The sequence below is a fragment of the Pseudorca crassidens genome, chromosome 1 (genome assembly GCF_039906515.1).
Source record: "Pseudorca crassidens isolate mPseCra1 chromosome 1, mPseCra1.hap1, whole genome shotgun sequence".
Classification (NCBI taxonomy): domain Eukaryota; kingdom Metazoa; phylum Chordata; class Mammalia; order Artiodactyla; family Delphinidae; genus Pseudorca; species Pseudorca crassidens.
The window spans coordinates 60408141-60430948 of NC_090296.1; the positions used below are offsets into that span (position 1 = coordinate 60408141).

Below are 22808 nucleotides of genomic sequence, written 5' to 3' on the forward strand. Positions count from 1 at the left end.
GACCTTTTCTACTGAATGACATCTTCGTATAACTTAAAATTACTATTTGATTTTTTTCATCTTTGACCTTTGGTTTACCCACTAACTACTCCCTTCAGCTGTGCTGCTAGCTACGATGGATAAACAGTTCATCTCTCAGGAAATCATTTCTCAGGAAATTTCATTCCTAGGAAATCTCTCTTGTTTAAGACTCTTGGGGCTTTCCTTGCAAATTTTATGACAGCTAGGTTTTCTTCTTGCTATACCAGTGGGACCAGGCACTTCAGTTGTGCTGTTTCTAAGGAGGACCACTTTTGTCATTACCATTTTCTTTTTTTTTTTTTTTGCGGTATGCGGGCCTCTCACTGTTGCGGCCTCTCCCATTGCGGAGCACAGGCTCCAGACGTGCAGGCTCAGTGGCCATGGCTCACGGGCCTAGCCACTCGCGGCATGTGGGGTCTTCCCGGACCGGGGCACGAACCCGTGTCCGCTGCATCAGCAGGCAGACTCTCAACCACTGCGCCACCAGGGAAGCCCTACCATTTTCTTATAGAGGTTATGCTGTGACCCTTTGGGCCCATTTATGTGGATGGCTTTATGCATAACTAATTGCTGAATTGAAGACATGACTAAACTTCTTGCAAGTGTTGTTATTTTCCTCAAGAAAATTGTATTACTGATGCTTTATCTGCCCAGTCTTATTACTTCTAAATAACTCAAACGGTGGATCTTTGATATACCTCCTTTATGCTTCAATCTTTTTGCTCATTTTTATTAGTGTTTTGTTTGGGTTGTAAATAAGGACTACTCCTCATGATTCCAGTAACTAATGCTGGGGCATTTGATAAGTGTTCAAAAAAATTTTAAGAAGTAACCCAAAGATTAGAAATTTATGTATGTGTATATTATACAAAATTTATATTGTTGTCTTTGGTAGAGTATAGATGATATTTATCAAAAAATAGGTTAATATGTGTTTAGCCTCTGGATGCAGAAGGATTTTATACATGAAAGGTAAAATCAGGAACCATTAAATAAAAATATTAAAAGATTTTATTGCATTAAAATGAGACAAAAGTCTGTGGTAAAAATACTATTAGCAGAATTTCATGCCAACATTTGTCATATGTATGACAGAATGTGAAAATTTTCATGTACAAGAGCTGTTACAAATCAGTAGTATTTGGGCAAAAGATGAGCAAAGGTGATGAGCAAGGAATTAGCAAAAGAAGGAATGCAAGTGACGAATAAACATGAAAAAGTTACCAATCTTATTTATAATCAAATCAGATAATGTGTGACATGTTGGCTTTTCCACAAAATCTTTTCAATGTGTTTGATATTCTAGATCTCAAGTGTATTTTTATATTCTAGATCAGCACTGTCCAAGAGAACTTTCTACAGTGGTGGAAATGTTCTGTGTTCGGCACTGTCCATTATGGAACTACTACCCACATGTGGCTCTTGAGCACTTGAAATATGGCTAGTGCAACTGAGGAACTGGATTTTAATACAATTTAATTAATTTAAATTGGATCATAGCTAGTGGCTTTCATACTGGACAGTGAAGATTATTATCCAACTCTGTAAGTTTCGTCAGTGAAGTGTTATTAGGGGGCTTTGAAGACAGAAACATTCTTATTCCCACATACCAAGATCTATTTTCTGAGGATTAGTGCTACAACTATAGCTTTTCTATCCTTTGGATAACTGTGGTTCTGAAATGATTTTTCCTGGAAGCCAAAAAATGTGATCAAACCAATTAGGCCTTCGTATGTGCTCTTTAAGGCACAGATAACTACATAAATTATTTAGTTGAACATTTTAGGCTGTAAAAGTCCTGTACTACTTGCAACAGTGAACCTTTTGTTATTTTTTGCTTATTGTTTTTGCCCTTGATCGTATTCAAGTACCAATAAACGTTGCCAGGAAGTAGACCAGTTACATAAGTACTATAAAAACTTTTCAGGTCAGAGACTTTGCTCAAGAACGAGAGGAAGCTAACATTTATTGAGTGCTTAGTGTCAGTCATTGTGCTAAGCACTTTCTCATGTGGATTATCTCAGTTATTTAGATGCCTTTTGTCACATTATCATAGAGGGTTTACTTCTCTGTTGCTAGAGTATGTGTCTCCTTGATTTCCTTCCACTTTCTGCCTTTGCATTTCTTCTTTACCGGTTTACCTGTTGATCTTGATTTTCTTCAACAGTTCTTTCTTTTTGGTCTTTTTTCTAGTGTACCCAATTTTATACCATCAATTTGCCTTTGGAGCCACTATCGTATTTTGATAGTGCATCTTTCTGTCAGTAGACTATTGTCTTTTTTAAGTAGAGTCTTAGGGGGTGCCTGTTGAGCTCTTCTGGCCATCATCCAAGAGCTCTTTATTTGCTATCAGAGACACTTAGTTAAAAAAATTCAAACATTTTAAGATGAGTTGTTTTGCATTGGAGCAATGTATTATTTGTTTCCAAAATTCAAGTTTATGTCTTTGGTTGTAATCATTCTCTTGGTAAGTCTATAAGTAAATATTCCAGTTTTATCCTATATCAAGTATCTTGCCTCCTAAAGAGTAATAACTTTAAAAATAGAGTATGCAGCTGATGGGACATATTTGCTCTCTTTAATTTGTGTCCCAAGCAATTTTGTGTGTTATCATACAGAACAGATTTGGAAATTCTTTTTTTAAACAGAATTGTTTATGTTTGTTCATAGTTCCTGAATTAAAAGTGACAAACACTCAAAAAAATAGAGTATGAAAAAAAAAAATAGACAAAGTTTTAGCTCTGTGCCAGGGAATATATTACTAACATGTTTTATTTTATTTAGTGTCAGAAATTTGGAGAGTATCACAAAGATGATCCAAGTTCCTTCAGATTTTCAGAAACTTTCTCCCTTTATCCACAGGTAAGTAGATAAAAGGTCCGTGTTCTTAGTGTTGACAGGAGCATTGGGTTTCACTTTTCCTGTTGTCTTTTATTACTCATTTTATAGGGTCATTCTTTTGGCTAGGTTTTAAGTTTTGAGATAGTTAAGAAATTAGTATTATGCTTGAATAGCTAGTGAAAAGTATGTAGTATTTTTGTGATGGCCTTGCAGATAGCATTTATTTGTGTTGAGTAGAAATTTACAGTGGAACCCTACTGTGGAGTAGAATTAGGTGTGAAGCAGATTAGCTTTCCATCTGATATAAGGGATCTAACTAATTACAGTAGTACCAAAAGGAAGTAATTTTACAAATCAGCTAGTCTTATAGCATGGTCTCATTGCCTGAGAACAACTTTATGGGGACATCCCAGATAAATAGAAAAGAAGCTAATTTGATTTATCTTACAGAACCTTTTCCACTTGGGTAGTGGAGTCTATGTGTTATTTCGATAGATATTTTTAAAAGTCTAGGTTGTTTATATGATGAGTAATAGAGATAATATTTATTCAACTGAGTATATACTATGTGCAAGGAATTTAGGAGAATAGAGATGGCTGACATGGATCCCACTTTCAAGGAGCTTTCATTCTGAAGGGTGAGATATGAAATATACATAAATAACACAGAAAAGAAAGTGAGAAATACTATGAGAGATATATAACATTTAAAGAAAACTTTAAAGAATCCTTCCAAATGGATGATTTGATATATCTTTGTTTTTTTTTTGGCGGTACGCGGGCTTCTCACTGTTGTGGCCTCTCCCGTTGCGGAGCACAGGCTCTGGACGCGCAGGCTCACGGGCCCAGCCGCTCCGCAGCATGTGGGATCTTCCCGGACCGGGGCATGAACCCGTGTCCACTGCATTGGCAGGCGGACTCTCAATCACTACTTCACCAGGGAAGCCCTGATATATCTTTATAGAAGAGGTAGTGTTTTGTTTTAGCTCAGTCTGGAAGGATGATTAATATTGAGATGTGGAAATTCAAATTTTTGCTCACAAAAAATTTGTTCAAAGCTTCAACTTTATTAAGTTGAAGTATAAGAGCTATACTTATTTTTTGAAAATCTTTTAGTAATCTGTAATCTAGAAGCTCCATGTTTATAGGGGGAGACTTTCCTAAATCTCTGGTTGAGGTTTTGGGGAGCTAGGAAAAGGCAGGGTCTATTTGTCTTAAGGGAGGCAACCCTTTGTGTTTTGGGAATTCTCAGGCCTCATCTTCATAGAGAAACTAATAGGAAAGGGAATTGAGGGCATTAGTCTAAGTATTTGACTAAATTCTCCACACTTTCCTTACTTTCTCTTCTCTCCCTCTCCAAGCCTTCTCTTTGGGCTTTTGGATCTTCCAAGAGATCTGGGCATCCCATCTTTTCCTCTCATTGAAAGTAGAGAGCCAGAGGACCCAGAAGTGCTTTTTTCTTTGGGTTTTCAAAGCCTTATGATCTTCTAAAAGGTGACATAAACTAAATCTAAGGGAGGTCTTCATTTATAAAATATTTACCCCCAGATTTACCAATTATACATTTTTGTAAGTAAACAAGAATGATTGAAGTGGTAAGGGATGAGAGAGCCTCTCCATGAATTATGGATCACTGAAAAAAGGAACAGGAATAAGAATTTCAATGAGTGGCATGTGTTGGGAGAGAGCTGTGGAATGAGTCCCAGGCAGGGCAGCATGTAGGCACTTGAGACCTGAGGGCTGAAGGAAGTTGAGAGAAGTAACTAAAAGACAAATGGGAGTATTTTGGAGCTGATCCTATTGATTATATCAAAGACCCCTGGTGTCAAAGGACAGTGTAGCTGTCCTTCATTCAGGCCTAATTCACCCCCTTTTTGATGTCTTTCACATGAGGAGTAGGTAGAAGGGGAGAAAATGAAAGGAGAAAGAAATTATGAAACAAAGTCTAGAGAATGTTTCTTAAGGATAAAGGAGACCTTAAATATTAAGAAATAAGTGGGTATATATGTCCTTTTTTTTTAAACTGGTGCAGTTTTGGGGATCTATCTGTTAATCTATTTTTATGTTCTCTTAGAGTCTTTTGGTGGTGGTAATGAATAGAAATAAAAAGACTCAGAGATGTGGACAGAGAGATGAAGAATAAAAACAAAGGTTGCTGCTAATGCATCACCTAGCATCAGTCTCTAATAACTTAGATCTGAGCGAGGGGTTTTTGTCCCTATTCTTGTTTTCCTTTTGAGTCATCTTTTTTTCTTTAATGTTTAAGTTGTTGTTGAATTATATTTTTAAGTAACTGATAAATATCATGAGTAAGATTCTTTCTGAGAAATACAATTTAGAATGTTCTTATTGTAAGGTGTTGTTTTATTGTGTTAATGGTTGTAATCAAATGCTTTTGTAGTAGTAAACTTCTGTTGTAATATTAAAATCAGTAAAAGCTATCTCACATGTTTTATCTTATAGTTTATGTTTCATTTAAGAAGATCTCCTTTCTTGCAAGTGTTTAACAATAGTCCTGACGAGAGTTCATATTATCGTCACCATTTTATGCGTCAAGATTTGACCCAGTCTCTAATCATGATTCAGCCTATTCTGTATGCATATTCTTTTAGTGGACCACCAGAGGTAAGAGGGACAGAAAAAGAAATTGGTTTTGTTACTGTGATGTGTGCTATTAAAAAAATAAAACAACTAGGTTTTTCTTTAAATATAGTTATTAAATACAAGAATTTAATTCAAGTGTAGTTATCTTAAGTTATTCATATATTCACTTAAAAATATTTATGAATGCTTACTATATGCTATATACAATGCTAGGCTATATTAGGAAATCATTAAAAAATAAAACAACAATGAGGTAGAAGAGACTTTTTAAAGATCATTTTGTCTAGTCGTTTAGTTGATTAAATCCTATAGGGCTCATGATTATTCTTATGTCTTTAACAATGTCTAGAGGTAGTGATGATTCTAGAAACTGTATTCCAGAGTTTAGTGTCTGACAATTAGTGCATTCTGTCTAAACAGAACTTCTTGTTTTAATATAGTCTCATTCTCCTATAGTCTTTTTGGAACAAAAGATACAGTTGATTATAAAGATATACTTAAAAAAGTGATAAAATCATACATTTTGCCTTCTTAGAAAACTGTCACACTTATTTTAACCTATTATTAAATAAAGAGTTTTTCCGTTCTAAGGTTAAAATTATCTGTTACACTACTTAAAAGTATGAAAATAATACTTTAGGAAAGGTTATTATAAAGAGAATATTTATAATATCTACTGATTAATGATCTCTAATGATGCCTTTATTCACTGTTTTGTAAAAAATAGTGGGTAAAATGTTGTATTTTTTTAAATTAATTAATTAATTTTTTATTTATTTGTTTTTGGCTGCGTTGGGTCTTTGTTGCTGCACCCAGGCTTTCTCTAGTTGTGGCGAGCGGGGGCTACTTTTCGTTGTGGTGCACGGGCTTCTCATTGCGGTGGCTTCTCTTGTTGCCGAGCACGGGCTCTAGGCGCCTGAGCTTCAATAGTTGTGGCACACAAACTTAGTAGTTGTGGCTCATGGGCTCTAGAGCACAGGCTCAGTAGTTGTGGCGCATGGGCTTAGTTGTTCCAGGGCATGTGGGATCTTCCCGGACCAGGGCTTGAGCCTATGTCCCCTGCATTGGCAGGTGGATTCTTAACCACTGCGCCACCAGGGAAGTCCCTTAAAATGTTGTATTTTGTTACTATAATTTTTAAAGTAATTTGTCATAGTTTCTACTTTTCTAGAAAATGCATTTTTAATATGTTGGTCTATGTTTGGTTTTGTAGTTCTTTGAATCAGGAAAAAAGTTTTAGAAGTAACTTGTTTTCTTATCATCATAGTAATATATGTAAGTTGTAGACATCTGGAAAATGTAGAAAACTGTTTAGAAGAAAGTTGGAATCCCACTGCCTACTCCTATCAAATTTCAAACTCTCTGTTTAATCCGTGAATCCCATTAGCTTCCTTTCTTAAGACTTTGCTTTTGAAGTTATCCTCTTTCTCTTCTGCATCATCACTTTCTCTCATCAGGATCATTCTCATTAACATAGAAACCTTAATAGCGCTTGTGTTAAACAAAAAGCCCCTGGACTTCACATTTTCTCTAATTGCCACCACATTTCTCTGGTCCCAGTCACAGCTAAATGCAGAAAGTTACTTGTCTATATGTTCCCATGTCACATTCTCTTCTCAACCTATATTAGTCAGAGTCTTGTCCCTAATTTTTTAATTTTTTTTATTTGGCCGCGCCGTGCAGCTTGCGGTATCTCAGTTTCCTGACCAGGGATTGAACCCAGGCCACAGCAGTGAAAGTTCAGGATGCTAACCACTAGGCCACCAGGGAACTCCTCTTGTCCCAAAATTATACTGAAACAACTCTTATGAAGGTCACCAAAGCCTTCATCTTGCCGGAACTCTCAACAATATTTACCTTGAGGATTTTCCTTGAAAACCTTTTGCTCTAGGCTTCTCTGACACCTACAACACCTACTGGTTTTCCTCCTCCTCACTGCCTGTTCCTTCTCAGTCTCTCCCTGCTGGTTTCTCCCTTTCCGACCTCTAAGTTTTGGCGTGCTCCGGGCTCAATCTCTGACTTCTTCTCTAGCTTCCCTTTCTCTAAGTGGTGCAGTCTCACCATATAGCTTTAATTACCATCTTTGTGCATGTGATACCCAAGTTCAGGCCACTTCCTTCTATTTCATATTCAGTACTATTTTTCCATCTCCAAATTTGTTCTTTCCCAAGCCTTTCCCCTCTCACTCAGTGGTGCCACCATCAGTTAGACTCTTTCCTCTTGACTGGACTCTATTTTTCAATTGTTACTTCAGTTTAGAGATTCCTCAGAAAGTTAAATTGAAATATACTTTGAGAATTCATAATACTAAGAGGTTTTATGTAATAAGGTAATAAATTAAAAAATTTAAAATATCCTAGAAAGATCAGTTTTATGTTTTTAATTATGTTTTCCTGTTTCCTCTTTCGTTGTTTTCTTTGTGTCAGCCGGTTCTTCTTGATAGCAGCAGCATTCTTGCAGATCGTATTCTCCTCATGGACACATTTTTCCAGATTTTGATTTATCATGGTGAGGTAAGAGTCCATAGCATTTAAAGCGAAGCACGTAGGTTCAATAAAGTCTTTTTATTCATGGAAGCTTTCCCCCTTTACTATATGATTAGTGTTTCCTCTATGATAAGCTTTATTTCCACTTTTATAAGATATGTGTAAATCTAGATTCTTTGAGAGATACAGATCTCTTTTTTTTCACAAACCTACACTCAAGCTTATAGTCTAGTATTCTAGTAACTTCAGCAGATATATTTTTCCAGTGTTTTAATTGTAAATGATTTTAGATTTGCACTGTAATGGTGAAGACCTTATTCAAAATATTACTTTAAGTGATATTATCCAGGACTTTTAAAGACCTATTGATTATTATTTTTAATTGATACCAGTTACTAGTGCTGTTTACCTTTTAAGAGTAATGTCTATGATATGACAGAGCTAGGTTTTTTGCTTATATCTTTTGTCTTTTTGTACTTTTGTTTCTTCAATAGCTCATTAATGTGCTTAAATGAGAAATCAGAAATGCAGATGACTGTTCCTCTGTTAAATATGGAGATATAAAGCAATATAGAGTATACATTGATTGATTCAGTTAATTGATTCAGTTAACTTAGAAATCAAGCCAGGTTTAAAGTTGTGGATGATTTAATTACATGGTTTTTGGAGTCATTTTCCTTAATAAAAGAATTGATTCAGATGCTCTTTTACAGGTGTATTATTTTTATAATATTATTGCTATTATTATTATTAAAGTTTTTATGTTTATGTATCTTGGGAGAATGTAACTTCATTGGTACAGACTTCATAATAGTAGGTCATTAATTTTGAAGTCTCTAGGAAATCTTCTGTAGTGAAAATCCCCCTTATTTATCATAAACTTAGGTAGATAGCTTTTAGCTAACATTAATATGATAAATATAGCGTTTTACAATTGTTCTGGCTGAATTATTATTTCTTTTTACTTTTAAAGGAGAAGAAATATCCTAATTTTGCATCTGTTTACTCAAGAATACTGAAATTAGGATTTGTAACTTAAAAAAATTTGTAACTCAAAAAAAATAAATAGGATAATGTTCTGTAATTTTCTTATTTTCTGAAGATTGCTTCATTTGAAAAAAATCTCTTAAAGTTTTTGGTTAGGCAAGAAAAAAAGTCATAATTTTTTAACTGTTGTAAAATTAGACCATAGCTCAGTGGCGTAAGTCGGGATACCAGGACATGCCAGAATATGAAAATTTCCGCCACCTTCTGCAAGCCCCAGTGGACGATGCACAGGAGATCCTTCACTCCAGATTTCCGATGCCGAGATACATTGACACTGAACATGGGGGCAGTCAGGTAAGTACTGTTAATTTGTTTGTGTGTTTGTTTGTTGCTGGTTTTACGAGTTGATCCTACTTGCCTTCTGACGTTAATTTGAATAGACTGCTTCACCAGGCACATAAAAAAGGAAGGAGATGGGCAGATGGTTTCCAGGGGAAGGTATGCTTGCTTTTTGCTTTAGCTTTGAGAGCAGAGCAGTGAGATTATTGACTAGCTGTCTAAAGCTGGTGGTTTATCCCATCTTCTTCCTCTAGCCCAGCTCTAGTAAGGAGCCAGGATGGCATTATGGTGGTATGCAAGCTTTAGTTGAGCAAGAAGATATAAACAACTTGGAAATAATTTAGTGTACTTTTCTTAAATCTGTTTACTTACTGGTAAAGTCTATGAATACGAGGTTTGTGGTAACATAATGTTCTTCTGTTTTCCTCATTCTATCATTTCAATTTTCTAGGAAATATAATAGGAAAGCATTATGGCATTGTAAAAAGGTGTGTAATTTTTAGAATTATGAGGATTAAATAAGATACATGTACATATACACATAGCCCTTTTGGGCCTTACAGAAGACTCAGGACCCCTTAACATACACTCTTAAAACACTTTTACTGCTCCCTTGTAATTCTTATTAGAGTTATATAAATTAATTATAGATTATTATAAGTTTGTTTCACTTGTTCCTTAAAAGCACAGATGTTGCTTTGTTTATTAATGTATCCTTAGTGCCTAGCACAGTATTACATACTAGGTAATAAATATCAGTAAATATTATTCAGAAATGATAGCAATTATTAGGGTTTTACTATAATAGAAGCTACCCTGTATTGAGAATTTGCAAAGATGATAGTTAGCACTTTACATACCTTCTCTCATTTGATTCTCATAGCAGTCCTATTGTTACCTCCATTTTACAGATAATAAAACTGAGACTTAGGATACTTGTGGCCAAGGAAACATAGTAAATGGAGGAACTGGGATTTGAATCCAGACGTTCTGACTCGTGAGCCAGTGCTCTTGTGTTTCTACTTTGAGAGTAGAAAAAGATTTTATATGGTACTAAATTTCAAAAGGCAGGACTGTCCTTGTTCTTCCAACATGTAATAATAATTTATGACTGGTTCTCTCATTGATGTTTCACCACATGTAGTGCTGTCTTCCTCTTTTATTCTGGTTATTATTTAATGATGATAAGGCATAGTGGATAGATGGGTAAAACGTTGGGTAAGTGCTCTCATGGAATAGCCTACAGTTTAAAAAAGTTTGAGAGTCATTGTTTAAAGTAAAAGAACATGTATAGGTTTTCATGGCTTTTATTTTTATCATTTTTGGGGACTTCCAACCTCTGATGACACTTCAGACTAGGTATTTGGTAAATGTCACAGTAACCTTATCATAATTGTTGCAGACATAATCTTTATATGCTGAGTTTTGGACTCAACAATTTGTATTTGTTACTATGAATGTTATTATGTATGTATGATTTGGCGAGAAGAGGTTACATTTATTATTTATGTGTAACATATAGTGGCCTATATATTTCAAACTTTAGTTCATTTTTTTAAAGTTGCATTTTAATAAAGTTAATTTGACCAAAACATATTAAATAAAATTGAGTTTAGATAGTATAATACATTTGTTTAGCCTATATTGACCAAATCTATTTTTGATGGATAATGTTATTTCTTCTTTGCTTTTAAGGCGCGTTTCCTGCTTTCGAAAGTCAACCCTTCACAGACTCATAATAATATGTATGCCTGGGGACAGGTAAGTGTAAATAGCAGATGTTGGAAATTATTTCTTTGTGTTATTATAGTTTGTTATTTTAGTGAATGCTACATTTTTTCCTATGTATTTGGTAATGTCTGTTGGAAAAGTAATAAAAAAATAAGAGTCGAAAATAGAATTAGCATTTGGTGGCACCACAGAAAATAAAAAAGTGATTATATCAAATAGATAGAACCCCTTCATATTTCAAGCTTAACAATTTACCCTTGAGACAAAAAGCAATAAAGTGTATAATATGAGATAGGAGGTGATGATTCAAGCTTAATGCTAGACTATGAACTATAAAAGGCCACAGTAAGCTGGGAGTGGTCAGGGATTGTGGTTGAGCAGGAGAGGCTGGAAGCCTGGAAATCATTATTAATATATTTTAATTTGGTGGAAGTCCTACCTCTTGATACAATATATCAACATTTATCAGTGTTCCAATCTTCATGACTCTGTATTGGTACTTTAAGATCCACAGTGATCACCCCTGCCTTTGAAGAGCTTGTAGTCTAATATTAGAAATAAAATACATACCTAAGTAGTTAAAGTACAAGGCCGAGTGGGCTATGTGCTTTTAGGAAGATTTAAAGTATTACAGGGCGATAGACGAGGAGGAGTGGAAGAGGTCACATGGTGGCAGCAGGAGAGGGTGTCAGAATAGAGCTCAGAAAAAGAGACATTTCCTTTTAGAGTGGTTATTAATCCAGTAAGTAGAAATTGTATGAGGAAGGGAATTCTAGGGAGAAGACAGTATGGAGTAAGGTAAAGGGTACACGTAGGGATGAATAGTAGAACTATAAATTGGCAATGTATTGTGCAGCCAAATTGTGGAGGCTCTTGAATGCCAGGCTGAGGACTGAGGAGCTGAGTCTTTATTTGGTAAGTAATGGAATGTTACTGAAGGTTTTTGGACAGAGGGGCAAATTTGAGTCTTAGATAATACAGTCGAATCTTAAGATTAGTTGGGAGCAGTGTGTAGGTTGAAACTGTATCTATCGAAGTAATCCAAGTGGAAGGGAAGGAAGACGAGATGGTGAAAAAGAGTAGATCTGAGCGATATTTCAAAAGTAGACTCGGTGAGATTTGATTAGAAGTTGCAGGAAAGGAAAACTTACTCCAGGGCAAGACAGCTGTATGCAAAATGTGAATTCTGACTGAATTCTGGATTAGAGAGAGAGAACAGCTTATAAAGAACATAATTGGGATGATTTGTGATATTTGAATGTGGACTATATGTCAGATACTAGTATAATATTATTAAATTTCTTGAGTGTGATAATGGTGTTGTGGTTATGTAGGAGATTGTCCTCGATCTTGAGAGATATATCCTGAAGTGTTTGGGGGTAAAATATCATGATGTCTTCAACTTGCAGAAGTTATTTAACAAGAAGAAAAAGAAAAGGAAAAATATATAGAAACATAAAGAAAATGTGGCAAATGTTAATCGGTGATTTTATGTTTAGAGTATGTGGGTGTTTGTTCATTGTACTTTTCTCTAGGTTTGAATTTCTGAAAAATAAATAGTTGAGGGAGAACAAGGTAATATGGGGTTTTGAGCCTGGGTAACTGGGGAGAACATGTGCCAGTAAGTGGGAGGGTGGAAAGAAAATGTTTGATTTTATTTATTTTTTATTTTTTGTTTTATTTTATTTTTTTGCCACATTGTTTGTGGGATCTTAGTTCCCTGACCAAGGATTGAATCCTGTCCCTTGGCAGTGAGAGCGCAGAGTGCTAACCACTGGACCACCAGGGAATTCCTGAAAATGTTTGGGTTTAGACTTTGAGTTTGAGATACCATCTAGATGCCCAAATTGAGCAGATTGTTGAGAATTTGGGTTTGGTGATCAGGGCAAGGATTCATAGACAAGTGATACTTAGAGTCATCACAGTGGATTCTTGTCCAAGGAGAGAATAGAGATGCAAAGCAAGGATGAGATAAAACCTTGAGGAAGTACAAGTGGTAGGAATATTTTATAAATAATCAGAGAAGTGGAAGGAAAATTAGAAGAATACCACATCCTAAATGATGAGGGAGGACGTTATAGAAGGAAGAAGAAGGGAGTAGCAAATATTGAGGTGCTGCAGACACTTGCTTTGATGATTAGGAGGTTATTTTTGGCCCTTGGTAAGCAGCTTTAATATAGTGGTTGAGTAGCAGATAGATTGTAAGGAATTAGTAGGTGGTAAAGAAGTGGAGGTCATAAGTGTAAATGATTCTGTGTGTGTGTGTGTGTGTGTGTGTGTGTGTGTGTGTGTGTGTGTAAATGATTCTTTTGCAAATTTAGCCTGAGTGAAGAGTAGGATGATTGTTACTACAGTAAGGGCACAGAATTTATTTGTGGACCAAGTGTAAGGAGCTAATGTAGGGGAGACACAAAAGAACAGTGTATAGATGTTTAAGATCCTCAAAAGGAGACAGTGTGATCACACGCATTGTGTGGTGGTTAAGCCTTGGTAAGGAGGCAGGACATTTCTTTCTGCAAAAGCAAAGGGTGAGAAGAAGGGTGAAGACAGAGAAAGATTTTGAGGTGGAGAGAAAACTCACATTGGATAAGCCTGTTTCTTTTCAGTAAAAGATTATTTGCTAAGAGAGAGAAATGCTGGGGTTAAGAACTAGAAAATAGAAAAGATTAAAAACAGCTATAGGGAATATAAGAAAGCAACAGAAGATGAATAAAAGACTTTTACAGCATGGTGAGGGTCCATTTTATTTTACTAACAGTTTCTTGAGCATGCTTCTGTAATGTTCTCTAGCCGTGCTTTGTAATTCAGACATTGCATTGGGGCTAATTTAGGACTGGAGGTAAGAAAGATGGACACAGCAAAGGGAGTAGAATAATTGAGAACGATGTTAGATAACTGACTGTGGGGTCCAGGCTGGTTAGAAGAGCAACAAAGCAGTAATTGGGATTAAGGTCCTTTTCCTTTGAATATAGAGGTGCCTCAAAAGTTTGCCTTGGGCTTCCCTCGTGGCGCAGTGGTTGAGAGTCGGCCTGCCGATGCAGGGGACACGGGTTCGTGCCCCGGTCTGGGAAGATCCCACATGCCGTGGAGCGGCTGGGCCCGTGAGCCATGGCTACTGAGCCTGCGCGTCCGGAGCCTGTGCTCCGCAATGGGAGAGGCCACAACAGTGAGAGAGGCCCGCGTACCGCAAAAAAAAAAAAAAAAGTTTGCCTTGAATTCTGTACATTCACTGTTTCTCTGGGTGATTGTATCCACTCCTATGGCTTCATCTTTCATCTGAGGCTAACTTGTAAATCTCCATCTTTGGTTTGGCTTCACAGTGACCTATAGACTGGAATTTCTATAACTGCCTGCTGCACAGCACTAGAGTTTTCTGTAGACGTTTCATAAGCAGCATGCCCCAACTTGAACTCTTTCACACTATCTTGTACTGACTGACTTTCCTATTTTTATAGAGGGCCCCACTGTTCTCTCAATTCCCAAGGCTTGGAACTTTAGTCATTTACATCTTCTCCTTTCTGCCCCTAATTACTGACTTATTTTCCCTGTCCATTCCCTCCTTTCCTTGTCACTAATCGAAGTCAGGCCCTTGTTACTATTCACATAGACTGTTGGAATTACCTGCTCTTGGGGCTTCAGCCTTTTCCTCCATTTTGGCACTGGCCAGAGTGGTCCCCCTAAAGCCGTTCTAAGTCGAAGCACTGCCTAGAAATCTTTAATAACCCTCTACTAAGTTACATAGAAGTTCTATATTGCTATTGAGGGTCCTTTGTGGTATGCTCCAAATAGCTTTGTCCACTTTTAGCTACTCTTTAGTCTTTTTAGCCAAACTGGACTTCTTACTCCACTCTGAATACACTGAGCATGTGACTTGTCCCTATCACCACTTGTAACACATCATAGCCATCCCTCAAGGCTCAGTGCAAAGTTTACTGACTCCATGAAACCTTTTCTGTGATTGCATGACTGGATATTGTGTAATATCCCTGGCGCTTCATCCCCATCCCCTTTTTTCATCTATTTCTGATGACACTTGTTTCTCCTGTTAGATTATAAATTACTTAAGGGTGATAACTGTGTCATTTTCATCTTTGACTTTCCACAGTACCTTAAACATAGCATATATTGACTATAATAGATCTGGACAGGAGAACAGAGAGATGCTTTAGGAGTTAAGAAGCTTTCGTGATATAGATAAATAAATTGAATTCACGATCTAAAAGTCCTGAAAGGTGAGGAGTTTTTTACAGCAAAGAAAGGAACTTACTCTTGGAAGGCGTTCAAAGGGTACACATAGCACATGTGAGAAAAATTTGTGCCCATATAATACATATACGTATAGACTCTCAATATCACCCCTCACCCTCTTCCAGTTGCTGGGGGAACAAAAAGCCAAATATTACTGTGCTGTGGAAGTTTGGAGTACAGGATGTACCATGAATCAGACTTTCCATTATACTTAACTCTAGTTAACTGAGTATTGGTTTTGGTTCTGGATCCCACAACTTAAGAAGAACTTATTTAAGAAAAAAAAATCACAAGAATATAGAAAAGTAGCACCAGTAAATAAAGTTAATAGAGTTAATGGAAATGGTGAATAATCAATATGAAGGGGAGGTTAAAGGATTGCAGGATACTTTAAAATAGTACTTGTCAGGGGTCACATATTCACATGCCCCTAGGGACCAGGTGAACAAATGAGTGAACCTGGCTGCATATAAGAAAACTTGACTCTCAGTGTCAAAAAGCAATACCTGGAGGCAGCGGGATATGGCAGACTAGGGTTTGTGGGGAGGGTACACAAATCCTTTTCTAAAGGGGGTAGTGTTCCTCCCCTCCAGATGATTGTTGTCATACACATAATTCAATTAGCAAAATGTTGTGAGCTCACATTATGAAGACCAAATAAAACCTATCTCTTTGTGGCTGAATTTCTGCATTAAAAAAACATGGTTTAGTTCATGGAAATAATGGCTTGTTCCTTGTTTGGGGAGGTTTAAATTACAGCATGGAGATGTAGATGGAAGGCATATAAAGTAAAGAACTTGTTGAGCTGTTAAACATGGAGAGGCATCATTCTGGGCTGGTAGTTGAAAACTCTGCAGGTTACTAAACTTCCTATGCCTTCTCTTCCTTGTCTGTTATAGAGTTTGATGACACATACTTGATATGCCCAGTAATACTCAGTAAATATTAGTTATTAGTTTTCCTTTTTATCACTGGAAAAAAAGTCTCTCTAAAGATATTTAAGATAGGAAAGAAAACCTATTTTTAAACTGAAGTTTAATTATTACTGCCTGGAAGTAGGGGCATTAGAGACATGAACAAGAGCCCTAACACTTAAGCCAGACCCTGAAAGATGGAGATTATTTCATTGGATGAATATGATGGAGAAGGAAATCCCAGGCAAAGGAATAAACATGCATCTTGTTTATCTGATTCACTCATTTGTTTATCCATCCACCCATTCATCTATTCAGTACTCAGTTTTGAAAGCCATCACCTTTGGAGAAACTTAAGTGTACTTGTTATTAAGTGAATTCTTTTTATTGATTTGATAAAAAGTTGTTTAAATATTTATAGTCATTAAGTTAAATTATGTCCTTATACTATATGGTGGTTTTAATTACATTGTTATCAGGTCTGTCTCTCCTTAGATTTTTTATAAAGTGTTTTCCTCAAAGAGGCAGTTGAAGACAGTTTGGGTTTCTTCTCATTATTGCATTTTAGAAAATATAATCATCTTTTCCAGGAATACACTTTAAAAATTTTTGTAATTTTTTGGCCACTCCACACCGCACATCATGTGGGGTCTTAGTTCCCCAAGCAGGGATTGAACCTGCCCCCCCTGCATTGGAAGTGCGAAGTCTTAACCATTGGACCGCCAGGGAAAGCCCCCAGAAATGCATTTGATTTAGCAAAATTTAGGAATTAGTTACAGTTACACCTTTGGGGGAAGCTGACATTTGATCCTATCTTTTATGAATAGATTCTTACAAAAACAAAACAAAAAAATTTCTATAGGATTTTACTTAGACCATTTCTTTTTTTAAGATTGGTTCCAAACTACTTGAAAAATCTTTCATTTGTATTAAACTTTTTCATGTGTCTAAACACAATGAAATTTTGGTCTGACATATTTAAATCAGTGTTTCTCAGTCTTTATATTTTGTTAAATTTGAAAACATCCCTTTCCTGTAATGCTGTTTGAAATGTCAAAATTAAATAAATATGTTAATTAGAAGTAAGAAAGAAACCAAGAGCCCTAAGGTCTTTTTTGACCTATGATTTTTGTAAGAGAAATTATGTTAATATTTTTATAGATAATAATAGCTAATAAGCTGAGTCTGTACTGTGTTTTAGTCATTATGCTAAGATTTTCATACACTTCTATTTGTTAAAACACTCCTGTGAGGTGAGTACTATTAATCCTATTTTTCAGAAGAGGAAATTGAGGCTTATATAGGTTAAGTTAACTTACCTCAAATCACACAGCTAAACTGTGACAGGGTCTGGATTTGAACCTAGGTCATTCTAACCCCAGAATCAGAATTTTTAACCATTAAGCTAAATTGATGATTGAAATTTAGGGCGTTAACATGGTAGCCAAGCATTTTACTAAAAATTATGGAATTTAATACCTTAGTTTTCTTTTCGTCAGAAATCAAGTACCCAGTGTAAGTATTATCCACGGATGGCCTGAAGAGGGCACCACTGCAACACTGCTTCTGTGACAGGGTGCTGGAGGTCTCTGTTGCTATAGTGCTTCATATACTAAATGATATAAAGCTTGGAACTTTTTGCTTAATCCTGAATATATTTTAAAGAGAAAAAGAGTGCAGTTGTAAAGTTGAGATCAATCAACTGCAAATTTTTGATAAGATTGAGTTGAGCATTCGTATTAATCACTTCAAATAAGATCACAGTATATGAATTAGAAAATCCATATATATTTTGTCTTGACTAGGAGAAATAGATCTGGGATTGGGTGAATTGAGGTGGAAAATGTGTAAAATGCAAAAAATTCAGGTATAATAATAATAATGTTATATGCCTACTGTGTGTGTCAGGTATTGTTGTGTTTGCTTTACAAAGTTTAACTCATTTAATCATTATAACAACCACGTGAACTAGGTTCTGTTATTATCTGTATTTTACAAATGAGGAAACTAAGATTCAGAGAGGTTAAGTAAGTGGCAGAGCCAGGATGTGAGCTCGGCAGTCAGGCTCCAAACTCGGAGCTCTTAATTCCAGTGCTGTTGTCTCTCTTCATTATCAAGTTTTTCAAGTTCTTATAAATTCACATATGAAAACACATAATAAAATTGATTTTCCAGTATTCAGGAGAGGTTATGACATATCTGTGGCTATGCCAGCCTAGAACCACAAGACCTATAAAGTCAGAGCTCATATTTGCCACTAACTTGCTGGTATCCTCTGAAAATTACTTAATTTCCTTGTTTTAGGTATTTTATATATACTGATAAATAAGAAACTGGATATCAGGTGAAAACTTTAAAAATCCAGATATAGAAGGCTTCCCTGGTGGCGCGGTGGTTGAGAGTCCGCCTGCCGATGCAGGGGACACGGGTTCGCGCCTCGGTCCGGGAAGATCCCACATGCCGTGGAGCGGCTAGGCCCGTGAGCCATGGCCGCTGAGCCTGCGAGTCCAGAGCCTGTGCTCCGCAACGGGAGAGGCCACAATAGTGAGAGGCCCGCATACCGCAAAAAAAAAAAAAAAAAAAAAAAAAAATCCAGATATAAAATATTCTAGAAAAACTTTCTTGCTACAATAAAATTTCATTATTAGTGGATTGGATTACTAAGGTAATCAACACAGTTTTTATTAAAATAGAAGTTAGGAATTTTCCCTAACCCTTGTTAATTACTTAGAACCCACAGAAATCAATTAAAATTACTTGAATGAAAATATATAAGTATAGTTTATTTTAAAAATGATATAAATTCTCTTCCTTCCATCTGGCGGTTCTGCTAAAATGTGTGAGTGGAATTTTATTTTAGTAAACAGGCAGCAATAAGGGAGACTTATTTCTTAGTAGTGATAAAAACACCAATACATTCAAGACAAATGAACACTTTACTACTTTAAAGATTAAGTTGGGTATGGAGCTAATGTAAGGCCAATTGGTAAACTGCGGTACAAATCTGACTCTGACCACATGGGGTTAGTGCAGACTCCAAAAGTTAAAGGACATGGTCCACGAGACTGCCCCGACTTCAGATGCCAGCCGAAAGTCGAATCCCAGGTTACCCACACTTCTGACCAACTGGCTACAAATCCGTGTGTGGGGGGGGGTGGTGAGAAAGGGAGGGTGCTGGGGTGGGCAGTGGGTGGGTAGAGTGGGTGGGGGGTGGGTTCCCATAACCCCCCTCCCCAGGTTTGGTAATTCCCTAGAACAACTCACAGAACTCAGGAAAGCACTATATTTATGATTACAGTTTTAGTATAAAAGTTACAAGTTAGGTCCAGCTAAAGGAAGAGACGGCAAGGTCTGGGAGGGTCCCAGATACAGAGTTTCTGTGCCCTTTTCCCATGGAATCAGGGTGCGTCACCCTTGCAGCACATTGATGTATTCCTCAAACAGGAAGCTCCGCTGGGCTTTGGTATCCAGTGGTTTTATTGTTTTTGCTTTTGTTTCTCTTAGGCATGATTGATTGAATCTCTAGCCCTGCATCTCTTCCTCCCTGGAGGTCAGGCTCTCTTAAAGCCCAGGCATCTAATTACATGGTTGATCTTTCTGGTGACTGGTCCCTATCCTGAGTCATCTCATCTCATAGCATAAACTCAGGTGTGATCTGAGGGGCTCATGAATAACAGATACTACTTTCAGGAAATTCTAAGGATGTAGTTCCCCTCTCAGGAGTCTGGGAACAGGAATCTGGGACAAAGGCCAGCAGATTCTTTATTATTACAACAGGGAGCATAGACATTCTGCTTAAAATGATTTCCTTGTCTGTTTTTTTACACATTTGTTTATATAAGGTATCATCTCCTGTGTTTTAATCATAGAAAATATCTTTCTTTTCCTCTAGGAGTCTGGAGCACCTATTCTCACAGATGATGTTAGTTTACAAGTGTTTATGGATCACTTAAAGAAACTTGCTGTGTCAAGTGCTGCTTGATGTGCTAAACATATTAAGAACACTTAAGAAGATGAAATAATATTTCAGTTTCTTTTTTTCCCCCTTTTTTCAGTTAATCTGTGGAAACTAACAGAGAGATCTCTCTAGACTCTTTTTGTATTAGTATGGTTTGAGACAACAAATGGAAAAATGTTCATGTTTATAGATTAAGCTAGAATATAAGAGCAATAAGAACAAATTTGTTTTGCTTGTCACAGTATTATAACTGGTTTTAGAAATTTGAGGTCTTTATAACTTATGTTAAAAAGTAAAAATAGAGTCTGCCTTGTACTACAGAGATATAACTCATTTGTATGTTGCAGACAAATTCAAAGTGGCACTGAATGTTTTGACATTTTGAAAACTTGTTTAATTTTAACCAAAAAGTAAAGCAAATCATCAATAGTAATGATAAATGTGAGAATTTTTGCCTATTCATTGAATATTTTTCTGTGATTTTCAGCACTTATGTATACACTATTTCTGTATTTACTCTATTAAGGCAGATTTATTTTTATGATGATTTGTTTAGGAATTATTTGACTTTATGTATGGTAATTTTTATGAAGATAATTTAATGTTTTGGTCATTTGAAAAAATAGTTTAGAGATGAAAGTTTTTGGGTAACAATTCCACAGTTGGCAACATAAGTGAAATTCCCACAAAGTATTCAACTATGTGATTAAAAGTGATAATTTTTTTATAAAGGGAGATAGAAAATAAACAGTTTGGCACAGTACATTTTAGAAAGGCTTTGCAGTAAAAGGACTTCTGTAACTTCTAAACCAAATTTGGTATTCACCGCATGGTTTTGTTGTTTCCCTTTGTTTTTCTGAGGTAAATTTTACATTATATCCTCCAGTATTTTAAACTATTTTGGGAGTTTACACACTACTTTTGGTTTTTGCTTCCATTTTGTGAACTTTATTAAGTTGTAGTTCTTATTGAAACAGTATTATCTAATATTCTGTTGAATTTTATCATGTGACGCTCAGTTCTATTTTGATTTATTCATTAGTATCATTCACTTTTACCTCTTAAAGTTTACTTGTAGCAAATGTTTACATTGCTAAAGCAAGATATGTTTGACAATGAAATTTATATCAAGTACTGCAAATAAAAGGTGGTGCTATGATATGGGCCCAGAAGGACAGTGTCATGATTGTACTTGCATGAACACTATCATCTGATGGTAAAATAGACAGAAACTTAAAAAAATTGTTTATATGTTATATTCAATTAGAGTAAATAAGTTGCTCTGTTCCATTTTATTTGATTTGAACTGTGCTAGGTCTAAATACCAATAAAATACACTTTTTCTCTGTTTTCCTGCTTATTTTGAAACCTAGTAAGCCTGAAAAGCCTAATGTAAAATTAAAGCATTTATAAAACCTGATATTAGTGGATTAAAAAGTTACTCATTTTAAAAAATAACAGCTTTATTGAGGTTTAATTCACATATTACACAATTCACCCATTTGAAGTGTAAAGCTCAATGGTTTTTAGAATATTCATGGAGTTGTGTAGCCATAACCACAATCAATTTTAGAGCATTTTCATCTCCCAAATAGTTATTTGTTTTTGCTGTAAGGAACTGAGGAAAATCCCTGTGATGATGATACATGTTTAGCTCGCCTGGCCCCTTAACTTATATCCTTTAAGAATGCATTGTTTTTTCTTCTCTTGAGTGATGAGCCGCTACTTACTCCTAAACTCTCCTCTACTTCTAAAGCAGTTACAGCCGAAGGTACTAAAGTATCTCTGTATTTAAGGGATAAGGATGAACAAATATATCATCATACCCTTTTAGCTTACCATTTGAAAGAAGTCACCCTGGATAATTTTTGTGTATAATTTAGCTATTACTAAATTGCTAGCTATTTAAATAGACTTGAAGGAAGAAATGTTTAACCCTTTTAATGAACTTAGAGTGGATAACGAATATTTGCTAAATCACTAGCAGCACTGAGAAGCTTTGGTGTGTCCAGAACTATTAGGGAATTCATTCTTGAACCTACTTACCCCTAGTGGCTTTATCTCTAAAAATGACTTTAGATCTCATCTATGCACACTTACATTTTGTTGTAACAGAATAAATTTATGCTTTCATTGGCTGATTCCAAAAATGATCTGATACTTCCTCTATCCAGTTCTCCACTTGGTAAACTTCCCTCTCATATTCCCTAGCCCAGACTGCATCTAAGGAATGTGCTTGTTTTCCAGTCCAGACCAGAAACTAAGGAATCATTTTCAACTCTTACTCTCCTCAACATCTTTAGTAACCAAATTATACCAATTCTATCTCTGTAATATCTCCCTAATCTGTTTACTGTTCTCCATCTTACTGCTATTCTACCTTCATCATATCTCACCTGGTTTGTTGAAATAGCCTTCTAACCAGTCTGCTTTCCCCAGTCTCTTTTTCTCCATCTTTCTCTTCAATTCACTGAAACGTGGATATGATTATGTCATTCCCTCTGCCCTCGTAATGAAATCCAAACACTTTGACCTGGTAACATTGTATACTACACATCAAATCCATAGCTCTCTCCTAGAAATAGTACAAAGGATGCAATTGGAAAGGTAGTGCTGGAGAGTGGTCTCTAGTTCTACCTAAGCATTAGTCTTAGGTGTGATGTTTGGGGTCAATATAGT

At 36.0% G+C, this 22808-nt stretch overlaps 1 protein-coding gene across 1 annotated transcript in view; it reads left to right on the plus strand.

Annotated features, from left to right (window-relative positions):
* The window catches only part of SEC23A (SEC23 homolog A, COPII coat complex component), a 65392-nt gene extending 43913 nt beyond the window's left edge, over positions 1-21479 (plus strand). The window contains exons 15-20 of the mRNA XM_067737242.1: positions 2806-2883; positions 5326-5487; positions 7893-7979; positions 9138-9293; positions 10974-11039; positions 20064-21479. Coding sequence (XP_067593343.1) covers positions 2806-2883; positions 5326-5487; positions 7893-7979; positions 9138-9293; positions 10974-11039; positions 20064-20153 — 639 coding nt within the window. The 3' untranslated portion in view covers positions 20154-21479. The remainder of the gene's footprint in view (positions 1-2805; positions 2884-5325; positions 5488-7892; positions 7980-9137; positions 9294-10973; positions 11040-20063) is intronic.
* Positions 21480-22808: the final 1329 nt, after the last annotated feature.